At 42.0% G+C, this 14425-nt stretch overlaps 1 protein-coding gene across 2 annotated transcripts in view; it reads left to right on the top strand.

The window, feature by feature from the left end:
- The window catches only part of Akap10 (A-kinase anchoring protein 10), a 63122-nt gene extending 59712 nt beyond the window's left edge, over positions 1-3410 (top strand). For both annotated transcript variants that reach the window (XM_074046720.1, XM_074046721.1), the window contains one exon: positions 1072-3410. In XM_074046720.1, the coding sequence (XP_073902821.1) occupies positions 1072-1077 (6 nt within the window). In that variant the 3' untranslated portion in view covers positions 1078-3410. The remainder of the gene's footprint in view (positions 1-1071) is intronic.
- The last annotated feature ends 11015 nt before the right edge of the window (positions 3411-14425 follow it).

Below are 14425 nucleotides of genomic sequence, written 5' to 3'. Positions count from 1 at the left end.
ACATTCAGCATAAACCAGCTCATGTCACTACTGAATTCTTTCATGAGTTTGTCCCATCTTACAAATAGCAGACCATGTCTTCCGTGATTTGTGTTTCCTACCCAGTACTCTGAGAAAAAGGAGGGATTCAGCCTCATGAGCTTGGTCTTGGGAGCCTAAGAGATACTATTCTTCATAAAGACTATAGGGTATTCTATATTAAAGTTTCATCATTATTTAATGGATCCCCTGTGAATGTTTGTTTAGGATGTTTGAGGTTTTTCTCTGTTAGAAACAATATTTTGCCAGTGCTGGTGACTAATGTCTATAATCCCTGCTACTTGGGAGGCTGAGATGGAGAGGATCATGGTTCAAGGCCAGCAGGGCAAATAGTTTGCAAGAGCCTATCTATTTCCAATCTAACCAACCAAAATGGACTTGGAGGTGTGGCTCAAGCAGTAGAGCACCTGCTTTGAACTCAAAGTCCTGAGTTCAAATCCTAGTCCCACAAAAAACAAAGCCAGGTACCAGTGGCTCACATCCGTAATCCCAGCTACTCAGGAGGCAGAGATCAGGAGAATCACAATTTGAAGCCAACCTGGGCAAATAGGGCAAATAGACCCTATCTTGGAAAAACTTATCACACACAAAAAAAGCAGCTGGTGGAGTGGCTCAAGGTGTAGACCCTGAGTTCAAACCCCAGTACTGCCAAAAATAGTAATAATAATAATAATATTTGAATGAATATTTGTGTATGTATGCCTTTAGTCTTTCTCATGACTATGAAATAAATCCTAGAAGTAGATTTACCCTGTTACAAAGTGGGAATGTTTTTCATTTTAATAACCATTGCCAAAACAGAAAAATAAAAGCAAGTTCTCAACCTCTTCAAGCTTCTTTTTACTCATATGTAAATAAGAATAATTTGAATATTTAACCTAACAAGATAATAATCAGCTCTGGCTATCCTAAGTTCTGACAAATAGTAAACACTGAGTAAGTGCTGCTTGCCTTCTTCTTTCATCTGTAATGGTATGTCGCTTGTTATAGAAATGTACCTAACCTTTCTCTCTCTCTCTTTTTTTTTTTTAGCTTTGACTCAAGACCAGAGATAAGGAAATCCGCTTTTGAAAAGTGAGAGAACTTATTTCCTTTGGTTGGATTCTTCAACACAGCCAATGAAAACAGAGCACTGAATTTCTTTTCACTGGTAGATCACTGTTGTTTCCATGAAAAGAATGGGAGACAATTCTAGACTTCCACCACAATGCAGAGTAACTTGTAGACATAAGTGATGCTATAATGTTCACACAGTGAGTCACAGAGATGCAAAGTGGAATTGTTGACATTATTAGAAAATGGAAATTTTCTGGTGGCAATAACCCACTTAGAGTTGCCCACTGGAATAGACAGGAAGCACGTCCTGTGTGAGGCAGATAAGTGCACAGCTGGTATTTGACGTAAATCCTTGTAGCGAGAATCCATCTCTAGCAGCATCATAAGGCACATGGCAGAGGTGCTTTGCTTTGTCCTCCTAAAATTCACAGGTGAGTCAGCCCCACCAAGAGTCAAGCTGCTCCAACTGACAGTGTAGGGCCAGCGGCCTGTGGAGCAGGGTGAGGATTCCTTGTGTAGTCTTCCTTCACAGAGGCATTAATTTAGGAGGAAATTAACAAGTCACGGTCAGACCTTCTGTTTGATGGCAGGATATAATTTTCACGTTACTTGTTCCTGAGATGCAGCATCCTTAAAACCAGTCTCTCCCCGCTAACAAAAGGGCAAACTTAGTTTACTTTGAGCATTAGGACCTGTTTCTGGAATTTTGCACTCCAGTTGTTTCCCACACATATTCTGTGTGGGAAGAAAGAAATAATGTAATGATCACTCCAGTTTTTCCCTGTGGTACCTTGAAGAAAATGGTTATTCCTAGATTGTACTTGTTTTTTTTTTTTTTTTTTTTTTGAAAGGTAAAGTGGGGAGGGGAGCACTCAACTGTGCTTGACTGCCTCCACATTTTTCACTGTGAGTGAGAAGTATGCAGTTGGTGGCCTTGTCCCCTCCTGTATTCAGGACAGTGAGAGGCTCACTTACTGCCCTTCTGCTCAGTCAGCTTTGCCTTGGGACCGCACAGCCATCATCAGTTGGCAAGCACATTCCATTGGCCATCCGGTGCCAGCGCTTCCTCCATGTGTGTGACTGCTTTAGGGAAAGAAAGTTCTCTTAGGGATTACTGCTTTACTCAGACTTTGAAAAAATAAAAGTGAAAATATATATATACATATATATATATATATATAAAAATATATGATTATTGATCACCTCTGTCCTTGAGAAAGTCTTGAATGAATACAGAATTTATTCCATTGCAATATTGATTGTATAGAGACACACTGTTTCATCAACAGAAGAAGCAAAAAAGCTGTGTATGAGTTTTTGGTACTATGTACCACCTCTGTTATTCTTCTAAAGTTGAAGTATTCATGTACTTAAACCACATTCTATTTAATTGTGTTTGATTTTAAATATATACATATGAATTATATTTAAAATGGTGTCAACTTTCTGCTTTCAGGGCATTTATGGCTCTTCTATTGAAATATATTGATCCTTCCTAATAGTACTATTTGTTCTACAAAACCCCAAAATATGAGCCACTATTGAACTTAATCTTGTGTTTGGAGTATAGGCATAGACCTGAGGTTTTTACTAGGTATATCTGTTGTAATTAACTTATTTTGCTCTTTTAACAAAATATTTTTATCCATCTCACATTGCTCCAAGCTTTAAGAGTAAAGCAATATAAAGGTCAGAGAATAAAATGTGGTGTGGGGTAACTAACTGCCTCCCACAGGTTTTGGGGCAACAATTTCTATAAGACTTTAAGGCTATTTAAACTAATGCTTTTGGTTAAGATAATTTCTAGTCATTTCTTTGTGTACATTTTGTGTGTCTGAGCTAGAGATTCCAGTAACTATAAACTTACAAAGGGAAGAATAGCAAATTTGAGATTCAGTTACTACTTTCTGCCCCACTTGCTATGGGACACAAAAGCAGTGTAGCCTGAAATTATTAACCAGATGTAATATTTGATCTAAAGTAGATCCTATACTTATGTTAAAATTTGAATTGTATTCACCTAACAATGAGCACTAACTCTGTTCTAGGCTCTGTGCATTGTGCCGACAAAATATGACACCCTGACAGGGTTTTTTTAATAAGTTCAAGGAATTAGTTGAATATTCTTCATCCTTCTTGTGTCATTGACATCAGCACAAATTGTTTAAAAAGTAAAAATATTAGTAAGAGAGTGGTACCTTTTGTAACTTGAGGTGTCTTCATCACTCCTGTAAAATTTGATGAAAATAGAAAGCAGATATCAACCAAATCCAGTGAAGAACAATAAACCAGGGAACAACTTTTTAAACTTTTTCTATTTGTGTTCCAATATTCAGTAGAACTCGTTTCATAGTTACTTGGAAAGGTCATTCTGAACTATAGAAAATGATGTAAACTTCATTGCTGTTTTATTTAAGTACTGAGAGCTAAGCACCTGATGAAGCAGCTGGCCTCTCTAATGGCATTCTTGGAAACCTGCCTGAGTCAAATACCTCCACACACACACACACACTGCACAGGAGTGAAAGCCATGTTTGTGCACAGTGACCTTTTTTCTCTCACCCTTTCCCCCTGCATATCAGTTGATTGGACCAGGATCGAACTGATCCAAACAGGACAAAAACAATTCTTTATCTTAAAAGAATTGCATGAATGAGAGAAAGCGGTACCATCTGGGACAGTGGCTTAGATGGTAACTTGGGTCAGGCACTTACAAAGACAGGAGCTGGCACTGCATGGACAAGCATCCGAAAGCAGCTCCCTTAGCAGCCCTGAGGACTTCCTTGGTTTTTGCATCATCCAGGCCTGCGTCCTTGCTTGGACTCTATTCATTCCTCAGGTATGCTTAAAATGAATCTTGAGTGGGTTTTTTGTTTGTTTTTTGGCAGTACTGGGGTTTGAACTCAAGGCCTTGTGCTTGCTAGGCAGGCACAGTGTACTAGTTGAGCCATTCTGCCAGATCTTTTTTGCTTCAGTTATTTTTCAGATAGGTCCTGTTTTTTTGTCTGGAACTAGCCTTGAACCACAATCTTCCTACCAACACCTCTTGCATAGCTAGAATGACAGGTGTGTACCACCATTCCCAGTTTATTGATTAAGATAGGGTCTCACTGAGTTTTTGCCCAGGGCTGGCCTCAAACCTCAATCTTCACCTCCCAAGTAGCTGGGATTATAAGCATATACCACCATGCCCAGCCTGAATCTTGATTTTTAAAAATAAGCCTTAAGTAAGTTTTTATTAATACAACCAAAAGGACCTTGACTAAAGTACTACCAGCCAGCTCTGTTTCTTAATGATCATGTGTGTTCTGCACATCTGCAAAGTAACACTGCATTCTGGAGCAGAATTTTTCCTTTTGTTTGTGTTTTTTGTTGTTGTTATTTGATGGTACTGGGGTTTGAGCTTAGCCTGCACCTTCTGCTACTCCACCAGCCCTTTTTTGTGATGGGTTTTTTGGAGATAGAATCTTGCAAACTATTTGCCCAGTCTGGCTTCAAACTGCGATCCTCCTGATCTCTGCCTCCTAGAAGTTTTCAGTAGTAAACCTTCCTTGGTCATCTGGTGTATGCTGTCAAAATGGAATCCTAACCTAATGTAATTAAAAGACACTCCCTTGGTTTTATAGTGAGGAGTTACTGAGGCCTCAGAAAAGTCCCTGACCTATTGTGGGTTGGTCACTATTAGAACTCATCCCTCCTAAGCCAGGGCCTCTTCATACTTTCCCACATCCTACTGGAGGATAAACATCATTCCCACTCATAACGATATAATAAATGTAGAAATAGAAGGCATTTAGCCTAATGAATAAATAATACAAGCTTAAAATGGGAAGGGAGATAACTATTATCAAATCCGTAAATGCTGACTACTTCTATGTATTAGGCTAAGTCTTTGGCCTTTGGCTGGAGCTACAAAGTAGGGAGTAAACCACAATAAAACCCTTCACAGTTATGAGCCCTGGGAGAGGGCTCATGCTAATAGTCACCCTCTGAGGTCTTTTCCAGGTGGGCACTGAGGAAGCCTCTCTCAGCTTGAGTGTGGCTCAGAGTAGTACTATGGATTCCAGATAGGCAGGGATAGCTATGGAAGGCATTGAGGGGATAGTGTGAGCAAAGGTCCTAGGAGCATTCATGTTCAAGCAAGGTTTCTGCCTAGCTGCCAATCTGGCACAAGTAAAGTGAATGTTCTTGGCTTAGTGATTTTATGCAAACAACTATTTGCTTTCAAACTGCCTGCTTTGGCACATCCAGGATGTCACAGGACTTAACCTGGAGTCATTAAGCTCTTTTTGCCTAGGGTGGTGGTGCATTCACACTCCCTGGTACCACTAAGGCATCGTAGGCCTGGGCCCTCAGGGATCCCCTGAGTAGCATTTGGAGCATGGACTGAGGCAGTAGGGTCCTTTGGGCCGGTAAGTGTGTTATGGGCATGGAGCTCTAGAGAGAGTGGGCTTGGGGACTAGGGGCTCAAAGCAATAGAATACCTGCTTTGCAAGCACAAAGCCCTGAGTTCAAACCCCAGTCCCACCACAAAAAAAAAAAAAAGGCTAAAGTTCAGCTGTAAGGGAACTGCAATTTTCCAAGTTGCACATGAAAGCTGAGGGCTGGGACAGCTGTGGCACATCCCTCAGCTTCAGATTTCCAGGTCCCCTATCTTGAATGTGCCTCAGGCTCATCCCTAAATGATCCCAAGCTGTCCTCCGCCTGTGTCATGGTAAGAATTCTACCTGCATACAACTTGTGAAAGAGGCTCCAGCAGATGGGTATAATAGTGCACACCTATAATCCTAGCACTCTGGAGGCTGAGACTTCCATTGTGAGTTTGAGGCCATCCTGGGCTACATAGTTCCAAACCAACCTGGACCATATAGTGAGAGCCTGTCTCAAAAGAAAGACGAGAAGGAAAAAATACGTGCTGTGCTGGGGTATAGCTCAGTGGTAGAGCACATGCTTAGGGTTCATGAGGCTCGGGCTTCAGAGCTAAGCACTAAAAATAGCTACATAAAATATGTGCTGGGTTTTTTTTACTTAAGATGACTTTTTGAGCCCATGATTTTAACTTCTTTATCTCCCAGAGTACTACTGGAAGTCATGAAGCTCCTGCTTAGCCCATGGAAGGAACTGCAGGAGAAGGAGCAGGAGTTCCTAGGCAGGCGTCACCCTTCCATGAGGACCAGTTTCTGTGTCTGATAACCTTCTGCAAGACTCAAAGATTGGGCACTTAGGTTTTGAGCAGGGTGTCGCCATCTTGAAGTCTTATGATAAAGGCTAGTCTCTGAATAGGCAGGACTTGGAAGAGCCAGTGCCTTGGGACATACTCATTCTTAGAAACCAGAAACACAAACAAGAATGTAAGATGTAAGGTATTCCATGAGTGTGTTATAAAATCAGATACCTTGGAAAAATATGGCTAGCTATTGAGCTAATTCTATGAAGTGAAGAGCTCCATGTGAGTGTACTTTAGTGATAATAACCAACATCATTCAGTATTACCATGTGCCAGGTATTATCTCATCTGATTCTTATGACTATCTTAGAAGGTAAGTGCTTGTTTTGTTGCTTGTTTTGTCTTGTTTTTCTTATAGATGGGGAGACTAAGCCTTAGGAGGTGAAGGAATTTCTCCAGAATTGTAGAGCTAGGAATCAAACCCAGGCAGAGTGCCTCTTACCCACTTTGCCAGACTGCAGATAGTCGTTTCTCTTCCTTCTCTCATTTTGCCACTTACTGATATTCACCACAGACAAGTATAGTAGATGTCTAAGGCTACCATAATTTAGATGGGTATAGCTTTAAAATGGAAAATATTCTATCATTGCCTTAAAGTAATAGTCGTTAGCTGGGCATAGTGGTGCACATCTATAATCCCAGTATTGAAGCAGGAGGATCGTGAGTTACAGGCTACCCTGGGCTAGCAAACAAAGCAAAATGAGTAGTAGTTCTTAAATGTTTGCCATATCTAGATTCTTTAAAAGATTTATTAACATATGAGTTGCTGGGCCTAACCCCCAGAGTTTCTGATTTAGAGGTCTGGGGTGGAGCCTAGTTTTTTTTTTATTTCTAACAGGTTCCTAGATGCTACTACAGGCTTTGAAAGACCACCCTTTTGAGAATCACTGCCTTGAAGTCTTTCCTGCAACTTGGGAAATGGATATTTTCATTCCCACTTTTTAGAGATGCCATGCTATACAGAAATGTAGTTTGAGACCTATTCGACTCACTTGATACAAAGCACATGAGTCCTCCATTAGTATTCAGTTGTTATCAAAGCTGTGAACACCCAAACCACCCCACTCTCTCAGTTTTTGGGAGCCTGGTCAGATCTGAGGCCACGGATGCCATTCTCTTTGTGGGGAGCTTAAAAGAGTCCACAGATCCAACAGCAGCAGCAATTGGCAATTCCCAGTCTCAGTGCCCTTGCTGCAGATAGGGCCCCTGGCCTATTCCTCCAGGCTTTGGCCGCTCAGGATCACACCCAAGATCCCCATGGAACCTTTTGCACAATCCTGTGTAGTCCATTTCCTTCCAGTTTGCCTGCTGCCCCCTGAGGTCCTGACCTTCCTCTCCTTTGCTGACCACCTTTCCAAGGACCTTGGTACCTTAGCCTTCCTTTCTTCCCCTCTTTTTTCACCTTCTCCCTCCTTTGATTCTTCCTCTGGCACATACTTCCTGGGGGTCCGTTATAATATGCCTGCTCTAGTTGCTAAGGATATAGTGGTCCCCAAGGCAGACATACTGCCTGTGCTCCTTGGCAGTCTAGAAAACAAGTAATGAACTCAACGTGACAAGTGCTGTAGAGATTGCAAGGAACTTTTGGGAGTGTATTAGATGGACTTCCCCTCCCCTCTTGTGATCAACACTCCCTGCCCTCTCAGTCTTTCTCCAGGACCTGTCCATTTTCCCTCCAGATACTATGTCCTCACCGTCTTGACATGTGCAGGCCATTCCCAGTCTCCTAAACTAGACCAGGGCTCCATGACACCACTGTTAATGAGTATCTCTTCCTGCTGGTGCCACTTCTGTTTCCACAACCTTGCTCCAGATCCTCATTCAAACTCTTGCCACCTGGAGAGGCTATCCCCTCATTTCAACCCTCTGCTCCACTCCTGGCTGCTCTGGCTTCTTTCTCTGAGTCTTTGATAGTCCACTCCCACCTTTCTTCATGCCTTCATTCCGGCCCCCCGCACAGGAACCGTTGCTGTCCATCTGTTAATAATGATCTGCCCAACAACTTGGCCTCCAACACTGGCCTCTTCTTGCTCTTTTACTCCTCGATCACCCCATAACCAACCTTGTCATTTCCTAAAGCTGCCCTGCTTCTGACTGCTCTTCACATGATTTAGCCCACACCAATCTTAAGCAAGGCAAGTTTTGTACGGCTATAGATTCCTCCTATTGGAATGGGTTAGAAGAAGGGAGGGAGAAAATTGTCATTATTCCAGGAAGATGTTCTCTCACTACTACAAGAGTTAGGTTTTGCAAGCCAGCCTTTCAAAGAGCAATTTCAAAAGCAATAAGCAATTGGTTCTGTTGAGAGGATTACAAACATATACACACTTAATAAACGGGGTTGAAAGGACAGTCCTACAGTGAAAACTCAGATGAAATTTTCCAGTGAGAGTGTCAGATGTTTATTTTTAAAGAATTGTATTTCAAACAATTTCAGTGCAAGCAAAGGATGTAGGTTTTACAAAACTGCAGATATCATGCAGACGTTGATACACAAGATGCTTGTAGAGAAATTGAATAAAATTGTTACTTGAAATGTGAGAATGGGAAAAAGCAATATTTTGTATTACTGTATTATATATACTGTTATTTTAAAATAAGCATGTGTAACTAAATAAATTAGATATTATAAATCGATATCTGACTATTTGATGGACATTACTAAAAGTGTCAATACTCAGATTAGTGCCTTAAATTTTTTTTTTTTGTAATAATTGAGTTTTGAACTTGGGGCTTCGTACTTGAGCCATGCGTTCAACCCTTTTTGCTCTGATTATTTTGGAGATAGGATCTCACTTTTTGCCCGCGGTGGCCTGGACTAAGATCCTCCTATTTTAAGGAGGATCCTTATTATCCCCACTGTCGCTGGGATAATAGGCAAATGCTACCACACCCAGCTTTTTTCATTGAGATGAGGTCTCACAAACTTTTTTGCTCAGACTGGCCTGGAACCAAGATCTTCCCAGTCTCACAGCTTGGGATGACAGCCATGTGCCACTGTATCCAGCTGTTGGTTGAAGTGGGGTCTCATGAACTTTTTCCCTGGGCTGGTCTTGAGCTTCCTAGCCTCAGTCTCCCACATAGCCAGGATTACAGATGTGAACAGCTGGCACCCAGCTACCATAATTTTTTTTTTTTTTAACTTTTGAGACAGGGTCTCACTATATTGCTCAGGCTTGCCTTGAACTTCTGGGGTCAAGCAATCCTTCTGCCTTAGCCTCCCAAGTAGCTAGGACTATAGGCATGCACCACCACTCCTGGCTCAAAAAAAAAAAATGTTTTTCATTAAGAAAATAGGAATGTGCCTTAAATACAGGATTATCTGTATATCTGATGAATTTCCTGTTTGCTGAATAAAATCCAAATTCCTTAGCACTGGAGACCCTTTCAGACATCGTCTAGTTCTCAGAGCCTCTGCCTTTGCTCAAGCAATGCCCACAGTTTAAAATGTCTTCCCATCACTGAGTGTGGTCGTGCATGCCTGTTATCATAGCTCTCAGTAGGCTGAGAGGAAGATCACCAGTTCAAGGCCAAAAGATTAAGTCTTCTCTTCACTCTGCTTAAAGAAGCCCTTATCTTCAAAGAAATCCTCTTCACACTTCCTTTTTCATTTCCTCCTCCCAAAGCCTTCCCTGGTGCCCAGTTTGGCCGAGTCTCCCAGAATTGTCCTTACACGTATCTGATTCGGAATCGCTGTGAATTGATCTGCTCCACCAGATAGGCGAGTTCTTCCCAGGAAAGGCCTGGGAAGCATAACCTCAGGGAGCATGACCTAGGAGATATGAGGGCAAAAAAAAGTTACTTTAAATGAAGCAGGCCCAACTAAGGGCCTAACGGTGCTCACCTGCACAGACTCTGAAGCAAGTAAGCCTTCCTATGCCTGAGAGGCTAGACATCCTGTCTATTCTGCAAAATCTAATGTTGGGATGTCCCTCTCGTGCTAGCTGAGCAGTTCACAAGGCATCATTTGTGGGTATCTTAAGTGTCCCCGAGACCCTTTCTGGAGGTCTGCGAGGCCAAAACTTTTCATAGTAATTTTAACATGGGGGCTGTCTTTGTCACTTTATGAATATTTGCACAAATGGTGCAAAAAATCAATGGGTGAATTTCTGGCATCTTAGGAGGAATGACACTAAACAGTCCGGGTTGTCATCGTGTTCTTCAGCACTGTACACTCACCAGGGGGTGAGGGAAAAGCCAGCTTCTCATAAGAAGGTCCTTGGTGCAGCAGTAACAATGACTCATTTTGTAAAATATCAGCCCTCAAGTACATGTTCTTAATATAATGGGACAAAATGTGACAGCCACATAAAGCACTTGTGCATGCTGAAACATGGTCATCGCGTCCAGGAAGGGCAGTTGTATCCTGGCTTAGCCACCATTTTCACAGAAAACCATTTCAACTTGAAAGGACAACTGACAAACCAGCTATTCATACTTGGTATTTAGAAGACATTTTCTTGAAAATGAATGAAAGCCTGTCACATCAAGGAAAACAACACTGACATTATTTAGTGCCAAGGATAAAATCTGAATTTTCAGGAAAAAATTATGATTTTTTTTTTTTTTTGGAAAGCCAGTATTCACCATGGCGAGTTTGATAGCCCCCAAAGTATAAAGCCATTTCTGATGAGATCTGGCTAACAAATGTGATTTTTAAATGTTGTATAATAAAGTGTGTCAACATTTGGAAGGTCTGCATTAGCCCAGTGAGACAATCTTTTCCAGACGATGAGTGCATGATGTACAAAACCATGTGTGTAGGTAAAAGTCTACAAGTGCAAGGCCCACCAACACATTTCAGTACAATAGAGTATTTCCTTGTAAATAGTAACTTACTGTTAATAAACAGCCACTTGGGCCAGCAGAGTGGCTCAAGTGGTAAGAGCACCTACCTAGCAAGCGTGAGGCCCTGAATTCAGATCCCAGTGCCGCCAAAAAAATTAAAACCACTGTGCAAGGTCCTGAGTTCAAGCCCTAGTACACCAAAGGAAAAACAAAGACCACAGCTTTGTTTGTTATATTATCAAAGAATGTCCACAATATCTGAATAGGCTGAGAGTTACCCCCTTCTCCAAGTGTGAGGCCACATTTTCTTCAGCCAAAGCAGTATATCACAACAGAGTTAGTGCTAAAACAGGATAATCCAGCTGTCTTCTGTAAGCCATACTACAGAATTTGAAAAACGTAAAATAATGCTAAATTAGATTTTGGAAAATAGAGTTTTATTAATGTTTGTCAATTTATAATGGGCTTATTACTGTTTTCTTTAAAGAATAAATATTTTTTAAATTTCATAGTTAATTCTTTTTTTGGTAATGGTAGAATTTTGTTTTAGTAGTACTGGAGTTTGAACTCAGGGCCTCACACTTTCTAGGCAGGCACTCTACCACTTGAGCCACTCCACCAGCCCTTATAAAGTGCTGTTAACATCCCAAATCAAAGAGAGGTTTGGTCTCTGCCCTGACTTGTCCCTCAAGGATGAAAATTGTTCCAGTAATCTGTTGCTAAATTGCAAAACTTAGTCGCTTTTTTTTTAAATGTTCACAATCCATGAAAGCCCATTAGTGGTGGCCCATCTCTGCCTGTGGTGGCTCAAATAAGGCTGGAGGACCCAAAACAGCCTCACTACATTCTCGATGCCTATCTGCAGTTATGGTTGAACAGCTAGGGCTGGTTGGGAATGCCATTCTCCTGTAGGGTGGGCTGGATTCACTGTTATCTGGAAATTCAGTCCCCCCCTCAAAGACCCCCGCACTACCCTGTCACTACCCCCAAAGGTAGCACTACCATAACTTCTACATTTTTTGTTTGGTGGTACTGGGCTTCACACTTTCTAGGCAGGTGTAATTCTTGAGGCACTCTGCAAGCCCTTCTTTGTGTTGAGTTTTTCGAGATAGGGTCTCAAGAACTATTTGCCCAGGCTGGCTTCAAACCGTGATCCTCCTGATTTCTGCCTCCTGAGTAGCAAGGATTACAGGTGTGTAGCCACCTACACCTGGCTATCTTTCTAACTTGTATATTTAATTGTGCCTGGTTCACATCAGCATAACACATATGAGAGCCGTCCTGTAGTTCATATAGTAGGCATAGACCACAATTTATCTATTCCACTGTTACTAATTGTAGATTGTGCCAAGGTTACAAATAGTGCTGTTGTGACCACGCTGGGACGTGAATTGTGGTGAACATATGTGCACATTTTTATTTGGTATATATACATAGCAATAGAATTGTTGGATTGTAAACAATGCATGTACTCAACACCAACACTAATAAAATGTTTTCTAAAGTGTCTCTGCCACCAGCAGTGTGTGGTTTCTCCATGCTCCATGTCATCAACACATAGTGTTAATAGTCTTTTTATCCATTTGGTATCCATTTGGTGGATGTGACAGTACAGTCTTAAACTATTCCTGGTGGTCTGTAAGCTATATTCTATAGCCCAGGGAAGACCAGGTGCTGGTGTCAGGGGCACAGCTGACACCTCACCTCTGGATTGCAGCCCTCAGGAACTGCAGCTTCCTGGCAATGGGCTGGTCAGAAGGCAATTTGAAAATTAAAGTTAATTTGAGGGAAGTGGGTGGTGGTTTTGGTTTCCTTGAAGTCTCATACATCACCAGAACCAGAATCAGGGCCCCTGGATCCTGCTGGTACCTGGCTCAAGTGATAAAGCACCTGCCTAGCACGTGCAGGGCCCTGATTCTGGTTCTGAGAATTCATGAGACACCATGAATTCAGACCCACACACCTTGTCCCAGTCATTTCCCAAATACATCAGCCCTTTACATCTCTAAGACCTCATCGCTGTCGTGATCTTTCTGGCTGGCATGACTTTCTGTCAAAATCCTTCACATTCTCAAAGGTCCAACTCTAATGTCACCTCTATAGAGGTCTCTGATTCTCTTGCCCTACCTGAATCCCCTTGCCACATGTTCTTGGGTCTTGCATTAGGGTCTTGCCTGACAGGAAAAAGCCTGAATTTGTTGAATGAATCTCCTGTCTTGATTTACCTGGTCCCTTGGCCCTGTTGTAGCCCCTATTCCTCTTTTCTTTCTCCACTAAATGACACATTCCTTGGCCTCAAGGATCATGTCCCAGCAGTTCTGTAGTCTTAACACCCAGCCAGGGCTGTTATGTAGTGACTGGAGTACCACACAAGCTAGATCTGTCAACACCAGACCTAGAATTAGAAGCAATAAATGGATCTGAATGAAACCATGGGAGACAAAAACTGACTTTAGACAAATTGGGAAAGCAAGTCAGGTGTACATGAGGAAGAAAGGGTTTTCACATCAAGTTAGCAGACTGTGACAGGTACAGCAACTGGAAATAATCCAGAAGGGCTGGACTATGGGATGGAGGAGATAAAGCTAGGAAGGCAGTGAAGGGTACACTTCATTTCTTCAGTAAATATTTGCTTGGTACCTAGACAAGTGAGAGACTTGGGATTCATCAGGGAATGTTTATGAGAGAAAGCAGAGAGAGATTGAGGCAACAGAGACAAAAAAAAAAAAAGATGGACCTCAGGAACCCCAAAACAGATCTTGTAAGGAATCCAGAGCTATTGAAGCAAGAGGGCATTAAGAAATCTCCCCTAAGCCAGGAGTCATGATACAAATTATAGTTCAAGCTTCTCAGGAAGCTGAGTGAGGCAGGAGTTCAAGGGCAGCCTGAGCAACATAGTAAGACCTTCTTTCTTTAAAAAAAAAAAAAAAAGTGTTATGGTTGGACTATAAAATGTTCCCCAATATGTTCTCGTGTCAAAGTGTTGGTCCCAGCTGGTGGTGCTGTTTTGGGAGCTTTAGAAGCCTGAAGAGGTGGGGGCCCAGCTGGAGTAGGCCAATGGGGTGTGTCCTTGGGGGATTGTGCCATACCCTGGCCCTTTCTGTTACTCTCTCTACTTCCTGGCCACCATGAGGTACACATTTTTGCCCCCTCATACCCTTTTGTCTTGACATGCTGCCTCACATCCCAGAAACCATGGAGCCAGCTGACCATGGACTGAAACCTCTGAAACTGCAAGCCTAAATAAATCTTTCAAGTTGTTTATGTTAGATATTTGTCACAGGTGACCAAAAAACCTGACACAAAGACCGAGAG

The sequence above is a fragment of the Castor canadensis genome, chromosome 11 (genome assembly GCF_047511655.1).
Source record: "Castor canadensis chromosome 11, mCasCan1.hap1v2, whole genome shotgun sequence".
Taxonomy (NCBI): domain Eukaryota; kingdom Metazoa; phylum Chordata; class Mammalia; order Rodentia; family Castoridae; genus Castor; species Castor canadensis.
The sequence above is the reverse complement of the archived record's forward strand: the minus strand, read 5'-3'. Positions and strand labels throughout refer to the sequence as shown.